The 22,122-nt window shown below is 43.8% G+C and overlaps 2 protein-coding genes across 3 annotated transcripts in view; both read right to left on the bottom strand.

The window, feature by feature from the left end:
• LOC129810673 (phospholipid phosphatase 2-like) overlaps positions 1 to 5,307 on the bottom strand; it is a 31,968-nt gene extending 26,661 nt beyond the window's left edge. Inside the window, exon 1 of one of the 2 annotated variants that reach the window (XM_055861425.1) lies at positions 4,887 to 5,307. In XM_055861425.1, coding sequence (XP_055717400.1) covers positions 4,887 to 4,947 — 61 coding nt within the window. In that variant the 5' untranslated portion in view covers positions 4,948 to 5,307. The remainder of the gene's footprint in view (positions 1 to 4,886) is intronic. The other variant, XM_055861426.1, reaches the window with a different exon arrangement.
• Positions 5,308 to 15,635: 10,328 nt separating this feature from the next.
• LOC129810672 (mesoderm induction early response protein 2-like) overlaps positions 15,636 to 22,122 on the bottom strand; it is a 28,167-nt gene continuing 21,680 nt past the window's right edge. Inside the window, 1 exon segment of the mRNA XM_055861423.1 lies at positions 15,636 to 21,141. Within this exon segment, the coding sequence (XP_055717398.1) occupies positions 20,651 to 21,141 (491 nt within the window). The 3' untranslated portion in view covers positions 15,636 to 20,650.

Genomic DNA, 22,122 nt, shown 5'->3' with positions numbered 1-22,122 from the left:
GGGTGAATGTTAGAGATATGTAAAACTCACTCGTGGGGAAAAAAATAAATACATTTGTGGTGAAAAACTCATTCTGATTGGCTGGGCCTTGCTCCCCAGTGGGTGGGCATGGCTCCCAACTGGGTGGGCCTATGCTGTGCCCCTGCCCAGTCATATGAAAGTAATAGATTAGGGCCTAATTTATTTATTTCAATTGACTGATTTCCCTATATGAACTGTAACTCAGTAAAATCGCTGAAATTGTTGAGTTTATATTTTTGTTCAGCACAGATACACTAACTGTGATAAAGTAATATGTAATCGATCCTTAAATGATCGGTGCCTAGCAGAGTAAAAATATATTCTTCTACTGTATATGAAATATTCTTTCATCTGTGGATTATGCACTCTACATATATCTGCTAGTGCAAAATCAAATACCATTTTTCAGAACGCTATGGTGGATGGTGGTGCGGTACCCGATTTGTTAGATTTATCCATTGTCAGATTGAGTCTAGTATTCAAGTTACCATCCAAGACCACATGGAAATCAGATATTCCTGTAAATATTTTGGATAAAGAAACAAAACAAATAATCGTGAGTATTGGGGGCATATGCAGAAATAAAAGCTTTTCTTTGCCAGAAAAAATGCATTTCACATAGGCAATCCTTCTATCTTGATCATTGCCTTGGTCTAATATATGAAACTTGAGATTACGCTGAAACACAATAATTACCCCTTTTGTTTAATTATTAGCAGAAGAAAAGGCAGCCACCTTGGAAGTTGTTGTTTTTGATTTTGCTAATATAATCCTTCCTTATACGAGTTTCCTGGAGCATGGCAATATCTACTCCTTTCCTATTTAAAATATCAAAACAACTAGTATGCTTTTTATTTATTTTATTTATTCCAGGAAAGCATAGATAGCTTAACAATTACATTTGGAAAATACTTTGTTGCAAAGTTAGTGAGTACAATCCCCTTTAAAAGTAAAGAAACATTTCTCACTGTCAACTGCGTTTATTTTCAGCAAACCTAACATGTGTAAATATTTGTATGAACATTACAAGATTCAACAACTGAGACGTAAACTGAACAAGTTCCACAGACATGTGACCAACAGAAATGGAATAACGTGTCCCTGAACAAAGGGGGGTATAAATCAAAAGTAACAGTCAGTATATGGTGTGGCCACCAGCTGCATTAAGTACTGCAGTGCATCTCCTCCTCATGGACTGCACCAGATTTGCCAGTTCTTGCTGTGAGATGTTACCCCACTCTTTCACCAAGGCACCTGCAAGTTCCTGGACATTTCTGGGGGGAATGGCCCTAGCCCTCACCCTCCGATCCAAAAGGTCTCAGACGTACTCAATGGGATTGAGATCCGGGCTCTTCACTGGCCATGGCAGAACACTGACATTCTTGTCTTGCAGGAAATCACGCACAGAACGAGCAGTATGGCTGGTGGCATTGTCATGCTGGAGGGTCATGTCAGGATGAGCCTGCAGGAAGGGTACCACATGAGGGATGAGGATGTCTTCCCTGTAACGCACAGCGTTGAGATTGCCTGCAATGACAACAAGCGCAGTTCGATGATGCTGTGACACACCGCCCCAGACCATGATGGACCCTCCACCTCCAAATCGATCAGGCATCCAGAGTACAGGCCTCGGTGTAACGCTCATTCCTTCGACAATAAACGCGAATCCGACCATCACCCCTGGTGAGAAAAAAACGTGACTCGTCAGAGAAGAGCACTTTTTGCCAGTCCTGTCTGGTCCAGCGACGGTGGGTTTGTGCCCATAGGCGACGTTGTTGCCGGTGATGTCTGGTGAGGACCTGCCTTACAACAGGCCTACAAGCCCTCAATCCAGCCTCTCTCAGCCTATTGTGGACAGTCTGAGCACTGATGGAGAGATTGTGTGTTCCTGGTGTAACTCGGGCAGTTGTTGTTGCCATCCTGTACCTGTCCCGCAGGTGTGATGTTCGGATGTACCGATCCTGTGCAGGTGTTGTTACACGTGGTCTGCCACTGCGAGGACGATCAGCTGTCCGTCTTGTCTCCCTGTCTCACAATACGGACATTGCAATTTATTGCCCTGGCCATATTTGCAGTCCTCATGCCTCCTTGCAGCATGCCTAAGGCACATTCACGCAGATGAGCAGGGACCCTGGTCATCCTTCTTTTGGTGTTTTTCAGAGTCAGTAGAAAGGCCTTTTTAGTGTCCTAAGTTTTCATAACTATGACCTTAATTGCCTTCCATCTGTAAACTGATAGTGTCTTAATGACTGTTCCACAGGTGCATGTTCATTAATTATTTATGGTTCATTGAACAAGCATGGGAAACAGTGTTTAAACTCTTTTCAATGAAGATCTGAAGTTATTTGGATTTTTCCGAATTATCGTTGAAAGACAGGGTCCTGAAAAAGGGACGTTTCTTTTTTTGCTGAGTTTAGATGAGTAATCAATAATCCGCATAGAATATGTAAAAAGAAAAAAAACATTTCCCAAGAGCCCTCCCAGATTGCAACTCATATATGTAACGGCTTTCTTCCTGGGGCGAAAGAGGACCAAAATGCAGCGTAGCCAGTGCTCAACATGTTTAATATAATAACAAGTGAACACTACAAACAAAATAACAAACCGTGAAAACCGAGACAGTCCTATCTGGTGCAGAACAAACACAGAGACAGGAAACAAACACCCACAAAATCCCAACACAAAACAAGTCTCCTATATATGAGTCTCAATCAGAGACAACGACTACCATCTGTCTCTGATTGAGAACCCACACTAGGCTGACATAGAAACAGACAAACTAGACACACAACATAGAATTCCCACCCAGCTCACGTCCTGACCAACTAAACACATACAAAACAACAGAAAACAGGTCAGGAACGTGACAATATAAACCTCCTCCTTACCCTTCCCTCCCACCAAAAAGGGAATACTTGTCAGTGTATTGCAGCTGCATTAGCATCTTTGGAGGATCTCTAAATTTGCCATTTGTATTACTACGTCTGTCAATCTTATCAAATCTATGATTTTGGTCACCTGCTAAAATAAATAACTATCTGGATTTGATTTAATATAGCTTATTATCTAAACACCCCAGATTTGCCAATGTTGCGATATTGAGTTTTTGTATTTTATCCACTTTTTCTCTCCAATTTCGATCTTGTCTCATCGCTGCAACTCCCAACTCCCACTGCGATGCAGTGCCTTAGACCGTTGTGCCACTCGGGAGGTCCCGTGTATTGAGTTTTAATAACTCAACAAAATTGACACTAATTGATAGGTGTACCTTCTTTACCTGTTCTGTGAACTTTCACTATCCTCCCTCATGAGGGAGAGAAATTTTAAATTATCTTAAAGATATGTGGGTTTTTGGTAACGGAATTACAAGGCACAAGTCAGTATTTCTTACATACTGACCAGACGCACACGTGCGTGCGCATGTTGATTTTGTCCACCCACACCAGACGCAACCAGGACACGCAAGTTTAAATATCAAAACAAACTCTGAACCAATTACATTAATTAGGGTACAGGTCAAAAAGCATTAAACATTTATAGCAATTTAGCTAGCTAGCTAATTTGTCCTGGGATATAAACATTGGGTTGTTATTTTACCTGAAATGCACAAGGTCCTCTACTCCGACAATTAATCCAGTTAAAACAGTCAACCAAGTTCGTTTCTAGTAATCTCTCCTCCTTCAGGCTGTATTTGGGACAAATCATTCACTAAACCTCAACAAAATCTTGTAAGAAATAATGTGGAAATTGAGCAAGTTGAGGTGACTAAAACTACTTGGGAGTAACCCTGGATTCTAAACTGTCATGGTCAAAACATGTGTATACAAGAGTAGCTAAGATAGGGAGAAGTCTGTCCATAATAAAGCGCTCCTCTGCCTTTTTAACAACACTATCAACAAGGCAGGTCCTACAGGCTTCTAGTTGTCACACCTGAACTACTATTCAGTTGTGTAGTCAGGTGCCACAGAGACCTTGGGAAACTACAATTGGCTCAGAACAGGCAGCACAGCTTACCCTTAAAATGTACACGGAGTGCTAACATAAATAATATGCATGTAAATCTCTCATGACTCAAAGTGGAGGACAGATTGACTTCATCACTACTTGTTTTTGTAAGAAGTGTTGACATGCTGAATGCACCAAGGTGTCTGTTTAAACTACTAGCACGCACTCGACACGTACACATGGATTTTGTATTGTAGATATGTGATAGTAGAGTGACCTGAGGGAACACACTTAATGTGTTGTGAAAAGTGTTATGAAATGTAATGTCATGTAATATTTTAAATTGTATATACCTGCCTTAATGTTGCTGGACCCAAGGAAGAGTAGCTACAGCCTTGGATAATGTGGATCCTTAATAAATACAAATATGCACTGCAGGTAGGCCTATGTCACGCAAAAGCCTCACGAGTAGATATTTTTATAAACCTTTTATGGATAGGCTACTTGGCTAAAGAATGGCCAGGATAAGAAAGACACCGGACATATTACTGTTGAACCAGCTTTCGTTACAGTAGGGTAAGAGTAGCCTATAAGGATTAGACCCACCCGTTGTATAATTGACATTAATGGAATGGTATTTTTGAAACATTTCTTGCACATAACTGGTATGTTCCTATGAAAACGTTAGGTAATAACTTGAGACTCTTAAAGGAAAGTGTTCTAAAGTTGTGTTTACGTTTGTTGTTAGCTGGGTGGATAACCTTTCTATTTTACATCAATTGGTACTTCATCAGTCCAAAACTCAAATCAATATGCTATTGAGGCACATACATAGGTCTGGCTTGTGTAGACTATAGAATCGTTTCGATGTTCAAGCGCAGTGTGAAATTGATGCACCGTCGCTACTGTAGGCTACTTACCTACTGCCACGCACATCACGTCCACCAAGACATACATCTTCTTTTTTCTCAAATCCATCATTTTATTCTATTGATAGAGGCTGCCAGTTGATAGGACACGTGTTTGGAAATTTAGTTTACGAGTGTTGCCATTGAGTCCGCTGGGTAAAACGTATGCAGCCAACCTGTATTGCGAGTTCTTCCGGTTTTTAAGCTACTTTCCTACCTGCCCACAGATGTTGACACCTATGTGTGCAATTTTGAAGTGCGAAAAATGCCTTCCAAACTTAGACTCTAGTCATCTCAATCGGCGACAGTGTTAAATTCTTACCCTCATATTTTTGTTGTAATGACAGGCTTGAAAAATAAACCTTCGTTTTACAGTAGTTGAGCCGTCCTACAAACCAATAACGTTACAACCCTCCACGCCACAGATCCCTCCTTCCCACTTCCTTGACATTTTTTACTCCCACAATCTGACGTCGAATAGTAGGCCTACATTATCTGCTCCAAATTTGAATGTAAGAATTGACACTGACAGCAATACTAAAAGAAAGCTGAGCAGAAGTCTGTCTTGCTGGTGGTAAAGTAGTTAGTTTGAGTAGCCTACAGTGGACAGCAACTGATTTGTGTGGAGGCGGATGTACTTCACTGTACTGTGTATTGATTGATAAATGAGCCATACAACTTTGGGGATATTTAAGAGCATTTCCATAGATCAGTGTAAACTTACTGGGAATTTGGAGGAAACCCATGGTACTACATTCATGTTGACACGTGTGATAAATAATGTTTTATATCTTAATTAGAGTTGTTATATGTTATTGCCTTGAGGGCATTCAAGGCAAGTAATAATTTATCACTCCAAGCATGGCAATAACAATATCTTATATTCAATCACGACATAACCAAAATCTATCGACCTCAGCAGGCACGCCATTAGAGCTGGGCGATATGGATATTACGATAAATTGCCTGAATTGATGCAATAACAATAAATAGGACGATAAGTTTATAACAATGTGCACCACAGTTTTATTTATTTATGATCCTGTAAACTACTCCTACTAGGTTGATGGTTGTATCCATCAATTGTGCCATCATCCATATTAACAAACTTATTTCATTTCAAACTTAACATTTCTCTAATATAGGCTACTTAACGTAAATAACGATATCATCAAAATGCCTGCGATAAGTGATCGGTATGGTCAGGGGTGGATCATTTTCATTTAATCGTCCCAGCTCTACACCCCATGCATAGTTTCACTGTCCTGGGTCAATATTGTTTACTTGAATAACATGTGCATAGATTTCCATACAGTGCCTGATCCTTAATTCAGTAGGCTGTACAGTATTTAACATGCTATCCTCCAACAACAAAAAAGCCACAGGGATGCTGATTCACACATGACTGGAGTTGGCCGGTTGACGCTGGGTAGTAAAAACGGAATTGGGTCTAAATGTGACATTAGTTGTGGGCATTAATCAAAGCGGGGTGGACCCACACTGAGTAATGGGCTCAGTATGTGGAAACATTAATACTCTGCGAAACAAGACAAACTTACAGTTTTACAAAAGCAAAATTACTTTTACAAATCCTGCTGGGACTGTATAATTAACATTACCAAGCAACAGCAGGACTCCAATGAGCTGGGATAACTTAAGGATTTCTGTTTCTTCATTAGGACTAGACTGGGGGTAGACTTATGTTCTAGCCTGGCATGACACCCTTCTAGCCTCGCTTATAACACAGGAGTAGCTAAATACCAGGAGTTAGACATGCATCAGTAGATAAGATGATATTTCAGCATATATTTGTAAAAGTTTATATATAGAACATATGATTAATATATTTTGAAGTACTTTTCATGTGGCCTTGCACTTTGACTTTGCCAGAAAGCACAGTAAGACACAATGGAAACCTCCGTGTGTTATAACAGAAACAAATGGAGGAAATCTGATAGAATAGCAAGGAACAGTAAATACAAATTCAAAACATTGCAGCCAGGGATCAGACATCCTAAGAAATGGTACTATCACTTATACTGACATGCAACAATTTCAAAGATTTTACTGAGTTTCAGTTCATATAAGGAAATGTAAATTGAAATAAATTCATTAGGACCTAATCTATGGATTTCATATGACTGGGCAGGGGTGCAGCCATGGGTGGGCATAGGCCCACCCACTGGGGAGCCAGGCCCAGCCAATGAGAATGAGTTTTTCCCCACAATAGGGCCTTATTTTACTGCTGCTCTTTAATTATTTGTTACTTTTATGACATTTTTGGGGGGGTATTTTTCTTAACTGCATTGTTGATTAAGGGCTTGTAAGTAAGCATTTCACTGTAAGGTCTACCTACACCTGTTGTATTCGGCGCATGTGACAAATAAAGTTTGATTTGATTTATTACACAGACAGAAATACTCCTCACCACCCCCCCCCCCTTCTTGATATGCAACACCTGTCAGGTGAATTAATTATCTTGGCAAAGGAGACACACACTAACACCGATGTGCAAAATAATTGTAAGGAATAAGCTTTTGCATATGGAATTTTTAATAAAAGAATTTCAGATCATGAAACATGGGACCAACACTTTTTACATGTTGCGTTTATATTTTTGTTCATTGTGCATTCAAAATCAATAGGTTTCTGCCCCCTACTGGGTGAGTGGGGACAATGGGGCTGTATTTGAAATTATAATAATAACTTTAAACATGTAATATTGGCTATACTAACAATAGCATTAAAGTGCAATACAGAGTAATCAATGAAAAGAATACTTTCACAAATGAGTCCTACTCTGTGTAGTTTCTTTTGACTTCCAGAGATCTTCAATGAGAGCATTTGTCTACAGATATGTGTAGTGGATCTGTGTTTTTCCATTTTGTAGTGCACAGTCCCATTTTGCTATCTGGCATTCAAAAGTACCCACCCCCTCAGTGAAAAAGACTGTGGTGTATTTAGTCTCGGAGTTCCAGGTTGACAGGCTACTATGTGCGGGGTCAGGGACTTAAGGTCAGAGATTCTGCTTTATCCTGCAGAGAACAGACACTGTTATCAGACTCTCAGACTAAGTGGAGGCCAGTCTGCAGTCTGCTGCTAATCAGCCAAGGAAACATGTGGGTCTGGTAGAATGCAGGAGGCTGATAAGACAAGGGGAGAGTTGCACTGCAGGCCATCTAGGCTGCTTTCTCTATGGCTCTCTCACCTCTGTCTCCAATGTAGGCAGGTCAGCAGCATCAGGACAGTGAGCACATCAGGAATGGAACATAGCAGGATGGTGTCCACTGAATCGATGCCCTCTGGATTGGAACAAACACACACAACATACAGGCACACATATGGATTAACATCCACAAACACATAAACAAGTGCACATAAACACACACATATGGATGAACAGCTGTCTACTCCAATGGAGGTAAGTCAATAGAATAGTTCCAACATCTCTGCCTGTCTTAGTCCTCACCTACAGCTGTTGGACCAACAGGACTCCTTCCATGTTGATCCTGTACAGTCCAGACAAACCACTCAACTGGTACCACAGCCGTTCTCCTGGTGTAACTACAACCTCAGGATATCCTCTTCAATCTGGACGTAGAGGCTGTAGTTGCAGCTGAAGCCATGCCTCTGCTCCAGAGGAACAGACTCCCACTGCAGGATAACTTCTGCTCAGGTTCTGCACCACTGCCTTTGGGCCAGCAGAGCGGGCTGAAGAGTCAGTGTAAGAGGGTGAGTATAAAGGAATACAATACATCCACATAAAAATGTATTCATTATGGTGACAACTACTGACAAATCAATGAATGAGCTGAGCTAAAGCCTAGGACATACATTAGGTCTGTGTTGTGTGTGTGTATTTTACCTCCTTGCCTGGTGTAGGCTTGTACTGACAGCTCCTACCCAGTCACTGCACCATACTCAGGCCTCACAGTCTAGCTGTAGCACAGCTCCGGCCACACGCCCTCTGACAACAACAATACTCCCACCCATGTTTAGAATGCCATTCCATGCAACAGCACATACTCAGGCCTCACAGTCTAGCTGTAGCACAGCTCCGGCCACACGCCCTCTGACAACAACAATACTCCCACCCATGTTTAGAATGCCATTCCATGCAACAGCACATACTTGTCTGTCAAGTCTTTGTACATACAACACATACTGTAAAAGGTAGGGCCCAGAGTTTTTCCTGATCACATCACCAAATAGGGCCTTGGGTGCTGGGAGATCATACCATCAGTAAGACATATGTACCATTTTACATTGCATACACATTGGACACAATACAACTAAAACTATGCAAGTTTCTGGGCATTTGTTCAACTTCATATCAAGATCTGCACAACGCTACCATCTTAATATGTTGCAAAGGTATTGACATCAATGGTCAAATATAGTCAGAGTCTGTACCTGTGGGGGTAGGGTCAGGTGACAGGAAGTGTTGGACACACTCAGGGCATTGCAGTCACCTGTGTGCAGTGCATTCTGGAAACCCTCAGTACAGCAGGACATGTTAAACCACAGGACTGAGCATTTCACCTGACTCTTTGGCGGGGACTGCAAGACACACAAAGACAACTCAAACTGAATGTTTATAGAATACGCATGTAGACACTTTAAAATGAAATGGACCTGATTGAGCAGAGTGACTAGCTCTAGCATAGTGCCACCTCACCTTCCACAGCAAAGTCACTCATCTCATGTCTGCCCCACCTACAGGCTGAACGGTACTCCCGGCCAAACTGAACAATCTGGGGAGAAGGGCCTTGGTCAGGGAGGTGACCAAGAACCCGATGGTCACTCTGACAGAGCTCCGGAGTTCCTCTGTGGAGATGGGAGAAGCTTCCAGATGGACAACCATCTCTGCAGCACTCCACCAATCAAGGCTTTAGGGTAGAGTGGCCAGACAGAAGCCACTCCTTAGTAAAAGGCACATGACAGCCTACTTGGAGTTTGCCAAAAGGCACCTAAAGGACTCTCAGACCATGAGAAACAAGATTCTCTGGTTTGATGAAACCAAGATTGAACACTTTGGCCTGAATGCCAAGCGTCAAATCTGGAGGAAACCTGCCACCATCCCTATGGTGAAGCATGGTTGTGGCAGCATCAAGTTGTGGGGATGTTTTTCAGCGTCAGAGACTGGGAGACTAATCAGAGTTGAGGGAAAGATGAACGGAGCAAAGTACAGAGAGATCCTTGATGAAAACCTGCTCCAGAGTGCTCAGGACCTCAGACTGGGGCGAAGGTTTACCTTCCAACAGGACAACAACCCTAAGCACACAACCAAAACAACATATGAGTGGCTTCGGGACAAGTCTCAATGTCCTTGAGTGTCCCAGCCAGAGCCCGGACTTGAACATCTCTGGAGAGACCTGAAAATAGCTGTGCATCGAGGCTCCCCATCCAACCTGGCAGAGCTTGAAAGGATATGCAGAGAATAATGGGAGAACCCCCTCCCCCCCAAATACAGTTGTGCCAAGCTTGTAGTTCCGAACCCAAGAAGACTCGAGGCTGTAATCGCTGCATAAGGTGCTTTAACAAAGTACTGAGTAAAGTGTCTGAAAACTTACGTAAAAAGAAAATATATATATATTCTAAAAAACAGTTTTTGCTTTTTCATTATGGGGTATGGTATGTAGATTGAGGGGAAAAAACTATTGAATTAATTTTAGAATAAGGCTGTAACGTAACAAAATGTGGAAAAGTCAAGGGGTCTGAATACTTTCCGAATGCACTGTATGGAGGAAAAAACGGACAAAAACTTAATGCCAACACCTGCTGTAGACATACGGTGCCTTTAGAAAGTATTCACACTCCTTGACTTTTTCCACATTTTGTTGTTTTACAGCCTGAATTTTAAATGGATTACACTTAGATTTTGTGTCACTGGCCTACACACAATACCCCGTGTCAAAGTGGAATTATGTTTTTAGAAATCTTTACAAATGAATAAAAAATTAAAAGCTGAAACTTCTTCAGTCAATAAGTATTCAACTCCTTTGTTATGGCAAGCCTAAATAAGTACAGGAGTAAAGATTGCTTAACAAGCTACATGGATTCACTCTGTGTGCAATAATAGTGTTTAACATGATTTTTGAACGACTACCTCACCTCTGTACCCCCCACAGGCCCCTCAGTGGAGCAGTGAATTTAGAACAGATTCAACCACAAAGACCAGGGAGGTTTTCCAATGCCACACCTATTGTGTCACGCCCTGGCCTTAGTATTCTTTGTTTTCTTTATGTTTTTTAGTTAGGTCAGGGTGTGACATGGGGAATGTATATGTTTTTGTAGTGTCTAGGGGTGTTGTATGTGTATGGGGCAGTGTCTAGGTTAGTTGTCTAGTTATGTCTATGGCTGCCTAGATTGGTTCTCAATTAGAGGCAGCTGTGGTTCATTGTCTCTGATTGAGAGCCATATTTAAGGCAGTCATAGGCATTGGGGTTTTGTGGGGAATTGTCTATGTTGAACGTTTGTTGCTTGTCATTGCACTTACATCATTTAGCTTCACGGTTGTTTTGTTTAGTTTGTATTCAGTGTTCGTTTCGTGTTTTTCCTTTCTCTAAATAAAAGAGAATGTATTTTGCACACGCTGCGCCTTGGTCCTCTCTCTCACCCATAGACGATCGAGACAGAATTACCCACCAGAATTGGACCAAGCGGCGTGTGAAACAGCAACAGGACCCACCTACACAGGATTTCTGGACATGGGAGGACGAATTGGATGGTAAGGGACCTTGGGCTCAACCAGGAGAATATCGCCGCCCCAAAGCTGAGCTGGAGGCAGCGAAAGCAGAGAGGAGGCAGCACGGAAGCAAGGCTGGAAGCCCGCGAGTACAACCCAAAAATTTATTGGCGGGGGGGGGGGGGGGGGGGGGGGGGGCTAAAAGGGAGTGTGGCGAAGTCAGGTAGGAGACCTGCGCATACTCCCTGTACTTACCGTGGAGAGCGAGAGTACGGGCAGACACCGTGTTGAGCAGGAGAGCGCATGGTGTCTCCTGTACGTGTGCATAGCCCGGTTCGGTACATTCCAGCTCCACGCGTTGAGCCGGATGTCATGAAGCCGGCCCAACGCATCTGGCCACCAGTGCGTCTCCTCGGGCCGGCTTACATGGCACCAGCCTTACGCATGGTGTCCCCGGTTCGCCTACATAGCCCGGTGCGGGTTATTCCACCTCCCCGCACTGGTCGGGCGACGGGGAGCATACAACCAGGTAAGGTTGGGCAGGCTCAGTGCTCAAGGGAGCCAGTACACCTGCACGGTCCGGTATTTCCGGCACCACCTCCCCGCTCCAGCCCAGTACCACCAGTGCCTACACCACGCACCAGGCTTCCAGTGCGTCTCCAGAGCCCTGTTCCTCCTCCACGCACTCTCCCTGTGGTGCGTGTCTCCAGCCCATTACCACCAGTTCCGGCACCACGCATCAAGCCTCCTGTGCGTCTCCAGAGCCCTGTACGCACTGTTCCTTCTCCCCGTACTCGCCCTGATGTGCGTGCCCTCAGCCCGGTACCACCAGTGCCGGTACCACGCACCAGGCCTATAGTACGCCTTGAGAGTCCAGTGTGCCCTGTTGTTCCCCGCACTAGCCTGAAGGTGCGTGTCTTTAGCCCGGTACCTCCAGTTCCGGCACCACGCACCAGGCCTACAGTGCGCCTCAGCCGGCCAGAGTCTGCCATCTGCCCAGCGGCGCCTGAACTGCCCGTCTGCCCAGCGGCGCCTGAACTGCCCGTCTGCCCAACGGCGCCTGAACTGCCCGTCTGCCCAACGGCGCCTGAACAGCAATGATCAACAACCAACTTGACAGAGCTTCAAGAATTTTAAAAAGAATAATGTGCAAATATTGTACAATCCAGGTGTGCAAAGCTCTTAGAGACTTACCTAGAAAGACTCACAGATGTAATCGAGGCCAAAGGTGATTCTAACATGTATTGAATCAGGGGTGTGAATACTTACATAAATGAGATATTTCTGTATTTAATTTTCAATACATTTGCAAACAATTCCAAAAACAGGTTTTCACTTTTAATCCCTTTTGAAATGAGTCTAACACAACAAAATGTGGAATATGTCAAGGTGTATTAATATTTTCCTAAGGCACTGTACATATTATACACATCACACTGTATACATTATATAGTCCTACAGTAACTGACAGATTGGAGATCACAGTGGGCCACACACCTGCTCCTTTGTGCTGTACAGCAGCTAGTAGACCAGAGCACCAGAGGAGATACGGTTCTTGGACACCGGGAAGCTGGAATTTGTAGTCCACTGCAGCTTCAGGCATCTGGGTCTGCCTTTCACCGCTGACAGACTGGAGCTTGGGAGAACTGGGGTGGGCAGCTTCAATGAGGGGAGAGAGAGACCTAAAGATGTAAAGTAAGTGTCACGTTCCTGACCTGTTTTCTCTTGTTTTATATGTCTTTATGGTCAGGGCGTGAGTGTTGGGTGGGCAGTCTATGTTTTCTATTTCTATGTGGGGTTTTGTGTTCGGCCTGGTATGATTCTCAATTAGAGACAGGTGTGTATCGTTTGTCTCTGATTGAGAGTCATACTAAGGCAGCCAGGGTTTCACTGGTGTTTTGTGGGTGTTTGTTTCCTGTGTTAGCGTTTGGGCCACACAGGACTGTTGCAGGTTAGTCACGTTTGTTGTTTTGTTAATTTGTAGTGTTTGTTGGTTTGCCATTAAAATCATGAATACCTCCTACTCCGCATCTTGGTCCGATCCATGCTCCTCCTCGTCTGAGGAGGAGAACGACATTGACAGCCGTTACAGTAAGATTTGTGTTAAACGTGTGTATAGTCTATTGTATTTGACACTGTGTATTACCTGCGTCTATTGTAACGGCTGGAATGGAATAAATGGAGTGGTATCAAACATATGGAAACCACATTTGACTCCGGTCCATTTATTCCATTCCAGCAATTAATGAGCCTGTCCTCATAGCTCCTTCCACCAGCCTCCTCTGGCTCCCATAGTAATAAGCAAAAAAAGAAATGTCTTCTCCTCCCTCATGTGGTACGCTGTGCGTTGAGATGGCCTGCAATGACAACAAGCTCAGTCCGATGATGCTGTGACACACCGCCCCAGAACATGACGGACCCTCCATCTCGATCAGGCATCCAGAGTACAGGCCTGTGTCATGCTCATTCCTTCGACGATAAACGCGAATCTGACCATCACCCCTGGTGAGACAAAACCGCGACTCATCAGTAAAGAGCACTTTTTGCCAGTCCTGTCTGGTCCAGCAACGGTGGGTTTGTGCCCATAGGCGACGGTGTTGCCGGTGATGTCTGGTGAGGACCTGCCTTACAACAGGCCTACGAGCCCTCAGTCCAGCCTCTCTCAGCCTATTGTGGACCGTCTGAGCAGTGATGGAGAGATTATGCGTTCCTGGTGTAACTTGGGCAGTTGTTGCCATCCTGTACCTGTCCCGCAGGTGTGATGTTCGGATGTACCGATCCTGTGCAGGTGTTGTTACACGTGGTCTGCCACTGCGAGGATGATCAGCTGTCCGTCCTGTAGCACTGTCTTAGGCGTCTCACAATACGGACATTGCAATTTATTGCCCTGGCCACATCTGCAGTCCTCATGCCTCCTTGCAGCATGCCTAAGGCACGTTCATACAGTTGAGCAAGGACCCTGGGCATCTTTCTTTTGGTGTTTTTCAGAGTCAGTAGAAAGGCCTCTTTAGTGTCCTACGTTTTCATAACTGTGACCTTAATTGCCTACCGTCTGTAAACTGTTAGTGTTTTAACGACCGTTCCACAGGTGCATGTTCATTAATTGTTTATGGTTCATTGAACAAGCATGGGAAACAGTGTTTAAACCCTTTTCAATGAAGATCTGTGAAGTCATTTGGATTCTTACGAATTATTCTTGAAAGACAGGGTCCTGAAAATGGGACGCTTCTTTTTTTGCTGAGTTTAGAATGAATCATTCTGTGGTGGCACCAGTGCTGGAACATGTCAGTCTGCCTTTGTTTCCCTCTTGGTTGGGGAAATACATGTTGAAGGATTTACTGGCCTTTATTTCTAACTAATGCTGTCTATTTTTTTATTTAACCTTTATTTAACTAGGGAAGTCAGTTAAGAACAAATTATTATATACAATGACGGCCTTCCCCAGCCAAACCCTAAACCTGGACAATGCTGGGCCAATTATGCGCCGCCCTATGGGACTCCCAATCACGGCCGGTTGTGATACAGCCTGGAATCAAACCAAGATCTGTAGTGACACCTCTACCACTGAGATGCAGCGCTTTAGACCGCTGTGCCACTTGGGAGGGGCCTAATATAATCACAAGCAGTTACTTGTGCAGTAGATGTTGTAGTATGTGATGGCATCTTACATATTGACCTGCAGTGTGCAGTGTGTGTCTGGGGGAGTGCCCTGTCCAGGTGTCCAGTAGCAGGTCACATTGGCCCAGGCCATGAAGACACACTGAGGCTTGCTAGGGCTGAGGGAGAACTCTGCATGGACCAGACGGAAAAGAGAGGATATAGATGATTAAAGGTGTGTAGAAATAATGTTTCACTATTAAATCACAAATGGGAAGAGCACATTCTATATATGTTATTGCTTGTCATTGGCCTGAACAAACCACAGCTCTCCTTTTAGAGAGCTCTCAAGAAATACCAACATTATAGCCCTTTCTGATATACTCCCAGATGTTACTGTGCATTCCTTATTAATGTAATTATCTATTTAGTCTATATCATTTATATATCCAGGAAGTCATGTTGAGATTAACTAATCTCTTTTCCAAATAAAATTTTATTAGTCGGCATACACAAAATTAACAATGTTATTGTGGGTGTAGCGTAATGCTTGTAACAAAGTTGCTTAGGAGCCAGAAACAGAGCGGCCATGTCTATCAGCGCCATCAAATGAGACCTACAGTGAGGGAGAAAAGTATTTGATCCCCTGCTGATTTTGTACGTTTGCCCACTTACAAAGAAATGATCAGTCTATAATTTTAATGGTAGGTTTATTTGAACAGTGAGAGACAGAATAACAACAACAAAATCCAGAAAAACGCATGTCAAAAATGTTATAAATTGATTTGCATTTTAATGAGGGGAAATAAGTATTTGACCCCCTCTCAATCAGAAAGATTTCTGGCTCCCAGGTGTCTTTTATACAGGTAACGAGCTGAGATTAGGAGCACACTCTTAAAGGGAGTGCTCCTAATCTCAGTTTGTTACCTGTATAAAAGACACCTGTCCACAGAAGCAATCAGTCAATCAGATTCCAAACTCTCCACCATGGCCAAGACCAAAGAGCTCTCCAAGGATGTCAGGGACAAGATTGTAGACCTACACAAGGCTGGAATGGGCTACAAGACCATTGCCAAGCAGCTGACAACAGTTGGTGCGATTATTCGCAAATGGAAGAAAAACAAAAGAACTGTCAATCTCCCTCAGCCTGGGACTACATGCAAGATCTCACCTCGTGGAGTTGCAATGATCATGAGAACGGTGAGGAATCAGCCCAGAACTACGCGGAAGGATCTTGTCAATGATCTCAAGGCAGCTGTGACCATAGTCACCAAGAAAACAATTGGTAACACACTACGCCTTGAAGGACTGAAATCCTGCAGCGCCCACAAGGTCCCATTGCTCAAGAATGCACATATACATGCCCATCTGAAGTTTGCCAATGAACATCTGAAAGATTCAGAGGACAACTGGGTGAAAGTGTTGTGGTCAGATGAGACCAAAATGGAGCTCTTTGGCATCAACTCAACTCGCCGTGTTTGGAGGAGGAGGAATGCTGCATATGACCCCAAGAACACCATCCCCACCGTCAAACATGGAGGTGGAAACATGCTTTGGGGGTGTTTTTCTGCTAAGGGTTCAGGACAACTTTACCGCATCAAAGGGACGATGGACGGGGCCATGTACCGTCAAATCTTGGGTGAGAACCTCCTTCCCTCAGCCAGGGTATTGAAAATGGGTCGTGGATGGGTATTCCAGCATGACAATGACCCAAAACACACGACCAAGGCAACAAAGGAGTGGCTCAAGAAGAAGCACATTAAGGTCCTGGAGTGGCCAAGCCAGTCTCCAGACCTTAATCCCATAGAAAATCTGTGGAGGGAGCTGAAGGTTCGAGTTGCAAAACGTCAGCCTCGAAACCGTAATGACTTGGAGAAGATCTGCAAAGAGGAGTGGGACAAAATCCCTCCTGAGATGTGTGCAAACCTGGTGGCCAACTACAAGAAACGTCTGACCTCTGTGATTGCCAACAAGGGTTTTGCCACCAAGTACTAAGTCATGTTTTGCAGAGGGGTCAAATAGTTATTTCCTTCATTAAAATGCAAATCAATTTATAACACTTGATTTTCTTTTTTGTTATTCTGTGTCTCACTGTTCAAATAAACCTACCATTAAAATTATAGACCGATCATTTCTTTGTCAGTGTGCAAACGTACAAAATCAACAGGGGATCAAATACTTTCCCCCTCACTGTATATCCTGAAAGACAACACAAAATCAAGAAACAACATGTGGAAACATAAAACACAAAAAAGCAATACATTACAAAATTATTTTAAAAAACACAATGAAAATAAAACAATCCAAAACAATTGCATTCCTCCACAACCAAGCTCTGAATTAAGGTCCTGAATTCATTTAAAGGGGAAATCTGCAGTTGCTACAGTACATTAATATATATACCCATTGATTCTTGAATATATATACCAGATGCTTCATCAGAGCCCAAAATATAAACGTGTTTGTTTGTATTGCCTCAAAACATGGTTAAAACTATCATTTGTATTTAATGGTCAATCCTTGTATCCATGGCTCTGTCCATGAGTCCATGAAACAGACTGCTGTAACCTAGCCTACTTTAGGTTATTGAGGGTCTAGCCTACACTCTGATAAGAAAGAAACCCTGTCGAGGTAGCAGCATGCCAATTTCACAACACCTAGTCCATCAAGGGCTCTTAAATAGCTAGTCTTTTTAAGAGAAGCAAGACTTGTTTCATATTCCAATGCCTGTAGACCCATTACTCTGAAAAGTAAGACAAATTCTCAACTGAAGCAGTACAAATATGAAGCCCTACAAGAAGAGCCACTAGTGCCACTCCTGTCGTCCAGCCTGAGTTAAGGTGAATCCCTATACCTCCAGCACCCCGAGTCTGCCTATCTGAACCCTCTCATTGGCGTGAGATATGGGTTATAAGAAGCTTGTCTTGCCTGTGTAAACAAAATCTCAACACGCCTCATTAGAAAGGGGTCCGCTACCACGCATGGTGTACTCGGAGTCACACGACACAGAGCTGTGTGTAGAGATGTGTGACAGTCCCAAGAACCTTACTAACTCATCCTGTTCGCTGCCCCCCCACCCACCCCCAGCTATGACAATATCCTGTAGTAGCCTCTCATACAGTGGGCCAATAGGCTACACATACCAAGCTCACTATCTTGTTTATCAAATTGTGGATCACAGATCACAGCTCACATTAGAAAAACAATGTATGGGAATTAGTGGATGCCATATCCCTCCCACATTTCCTAATGAATGGTTATCGCTTCTTGCTAGTGTTCACCTGTCAGTCACTTTCCAAGGAATTAAAAATAATGAATGAGTTTACCTTTGAGGAAGTAAGCCTGTAATTTCTTGCTCTCTGTTGCATCAGTTCAAATAAACCAGACCCTGATTCAAAATAATGTAATGCAGAAATGTACAGAATATCCAGTTGAATTTGAAGCCTGGTTATATTGTAGGTATAGTGTAAGGCCAGTACATGAGTACTGTGGAGATTTGTTTGGGTATGTGTTATTCAGCTACTGGGTTATTCAGTGTGAGTTTCGGGTTAACCAAGTTTCTTAATCACTACAGATCTCCACAGTGTGGGTTATTCAGCTACTATACTGGCACCACCCAATCACAGGATATGTAAAAACATTTTGGTACAATCTTGGTTAGCCCAGAATTAAACTCTTGCATAATTTGGTCAGATACATAGTCTGTCCACAAGAGATTCATGTGGATACAATGTTGTTGGAAATTTAATTGAAGTACTAAAGTATTTTTCAACAGATTTGCACACAAGACTAAGATTCAAGTACTGGTGTGTGTATGCGTGCAATGACTTTCATTAATTGTCAAAATGTTTAATATATTTTGTTTGTACTTTTTTTTTAAACAAAATATAATAATTATAATTACAAACCAATATAAACAGAAGCAGTATGATATAAATGCTAAAAAAGAATAAACAAAAGGCAGTGTTTCTACTCCCCTTCCTGTCCCGATAGTCAACGTCCAGAACCTCCTGTAAACGGTTGAACAAAAACAAATAGATCTAGAACAGCTCAGGTCAGAGCAGGGAGTAGAGGGAAAACCCCACCTATAAAAATAGAAAATGGGGAATAAATAAATTGAGTTTTCCTGCCGTCGGGACAGAGAGCACAGGGGACAGATTCTCTCCCCCTGAGCAGGGGGAACAAAGCAGGCAGGCAGGCTCTCTTCGGACTAAGCGACAGCCAAGGTCCTCTAGTGGCAGAATACAGTACCTGTGAAAAATGGCGTCTGTTCAGGAGGGTGCAACGGTACGGAATAAGCAAGCGTGTTAGCTCTGTATATCACATTCTCCATCTGCAACGTTCATAATGTTTCACCCTTCTGAACACACCCCTTTTGGGTCGATGTCCTTCAATGCCGTTGGGCTTTTTCAATGACTGTTATCCACAAGGTCGGATGGGTGGTTCAGGGCAATATTCAAACCTTAAATCACACAAAAACTGGAGTTGAGATACAGGGAAGAAGCCAGAGGCTACAGTACCTGTGTATTCAGTGACTTACCTACAGTAGCATGTACAATAATGCGCAAAACACAGGCTAATGTGCCTACCGTGGTTGTCAGGCAATTGTGGGAGTTTGGTACTGTACAAGACAAACATAAACTGGAAAGAGAGAACACAAGGACTCCCATCACAAACTCAGGTTCCTTATTGCAAACCTGCCAATGAATACATGAACAACTGGGAACAAATAACAACAAAATAAAAACATTGTGACAATCTCAAAAGCATAGTTTCATGGTATTCCTATACAGATCTTTCCTCTTAAACGTACTGTATACAAAACCTTCAGTTTCAGTTGTAGATGTGGAATCTCTCACAGTGAACCAGGGAGGCAGATCCTACCTAAGAGATCCACAGTCAGAGTGGTGATAAGTCATACAAGTGCAGACTGAACCCTGCTTCTAAAAACAGCCTTATCAGAACTGATAGAGAGGGAGAACATCTCTTGTGGACATCTGCTATAATACAGCATCAAGGATTCCAGGTCATGCCTGTCTGCTGCTCACTGTTCCCAGTAAACAATGGGAAATCAGTGAGGGAGGTTAAATCACAGTCTCTAGTTCTGCTCTGAACGAGGCCACTGCAACAAACATCAGGCTAACTGTTTTGGCCTTGGAGCCATCAATGAGCCCACCAGCTTTTCCAGTCCCAACATTATATCTAAGAATTGTCTAAGAACTGGGAACGTCTCTGTAGAACTCCTGCTCTTCCAGAATAGACAGGTAGGTAAGCCATTGTGCTTGTGAGCAATGGGAGTCCCCTAGTAAACACTCTGATACAGGTAGGCCTATCTCCTGCGCAAAAATACAGTTTCTCTCCTGGGGAGCTTCACACCATCACATGGGTGAGCTCTGGTCCAAGTTAGCTTCAACTGGCAGTACTCAGAAGTACAAACGACCCAGGCATTATTGGAATGTTCTCCAGGGTAAAGACACCCTTCTTTCTCCCCTCACTGGGTGAGAGAGCGGGAGTGCTGGACGGGAGGGGGGCACAGGGCCGAGGGACACAGGTAACTGCTGATGGCCCCAAAGTCAGAAGTGACGGAGGAGGATGGGGCAATGGCAGACAAGGGTGTGGGCTGGGGGACGGAGGGCAGGGAGAAGTCCACCTGCAGCCTCTGAGAGGCCCCACCCTCTGGCCCCATGGACAGGCCGTCTGGAAGGAAGGGCCCCAGCTGCAGCTGGTAGAAGCCAGAACCCAGGAGATGAGGCTCTGCTGGGGAGGATGTGGGGCTGCCGCTGGGCCGGGGGGAGGGGTGGAGCTGGGCAGGGGGAGAGGTGGGACAGCGGACCGGGCTAGGACAGTTCAGAGAAGGCTCCTGCTGCAGGTCCTTCAGAGAGGGGAGTGGAGATAAGTGGCTGAACAGCTGCTCCCTCTGTGGACTTGGGCTGGGACAAGGAGCACCACACAGCTCCAAAACCTCCATCCGCAATTCAGCATCTAGACAAGGAGAGAAGAATTACAAAGAAGGACTTGAACAAGAACTACCTCAATGGTAACTGACCGAGTCATCACTGGCCTTGACATTGGACAGTGGTTTCCTTTTTTCTCCTTAATGTTACAATCAGCTCCACACAAAATCTTAGTTTCAGACAAAGTACAATTTAACAAAGCTGGTAAACATGGTAAGATAATTAGAACATAATTTTAAAAAGAATGTTAATAAAATACTCATCAATCATTTTAGGTTACAATTCAGAAAGTATTGAGAGGAAGCCAATACAACATTTCTAAAATGCTAAGCCTCCAATAAAATAATTTTCATGAGCCCTGAGATTTGATTATGGTTTAGTAGTTTATATTTCATACTTTCAACTTCCTGGCCTGAGAATCATAATGCCCTCAAAAGTATTTTGGAAAAGACCCTCTAGTTCTGACCACATGAAACTTGACCTCATGAAAACCTGACCTCATATCAAGCACTCCAGTGGGGTTAGTATTAGCTAGGTAGGGTTAGTGAAGCTTGTCCCCAGACCTCCCTCACCCCATCCCCTCTATCCCTCTCTCTGTCTGTCTTTACCTGGTGGCCCTGTCTGGTTAGAGTCTTTACCTGGTGGCCCTGTCTGGTTAGAATCTTTACCTGGTGGCCCTGTCTGGTTAGAGTCTTTACCTGGTGGCCCTGTCTAGTTAGAGTCTTTACCTGGTGGCCCTGCCTGGTTAGAGTATTTCCCTGGTGGCCCTGCCTGGTTAGAGTCTTTACCTGGTGGCCCTGCCTGTTTAGAGTCTTTACCTGGTGGCCCTGCCTGGTTAGAGTCTTTACCTGGTGGCCCTGCCTGTTTAGAGTCTTTACCTGGTGGCCCTGTCTGGTTAGAGTCTTTACCTGGTGGCCCTGTCTGGTTAGAATCTTTACCTGGTGGCCCTGCCTGGTTAGAATATTTACCTGGTGGCCCTGTCTGGTTAGAATCTTTACCTGGTGGCCCT

Source organism: Salvelinus fontinalis, chromosome 14 (genome assembly GCF_029448725.1).
Source record: "Salvelinus fontinalis isolate EN_2023a chromosome 14, ASM2944872v1, whole genome shotgun sequence".
Lineage (NCBI taxonomy): Eukaryota > Metazoa > Chordata > Actinopteri > Salmoniformes > Salmonidae > Salvelinus > Salvelinus fontinalis.
Note: the sequence above shows the minus strand (reverse complement) of the source record. Positions and strands in the feature narration are given on the sequence as shown.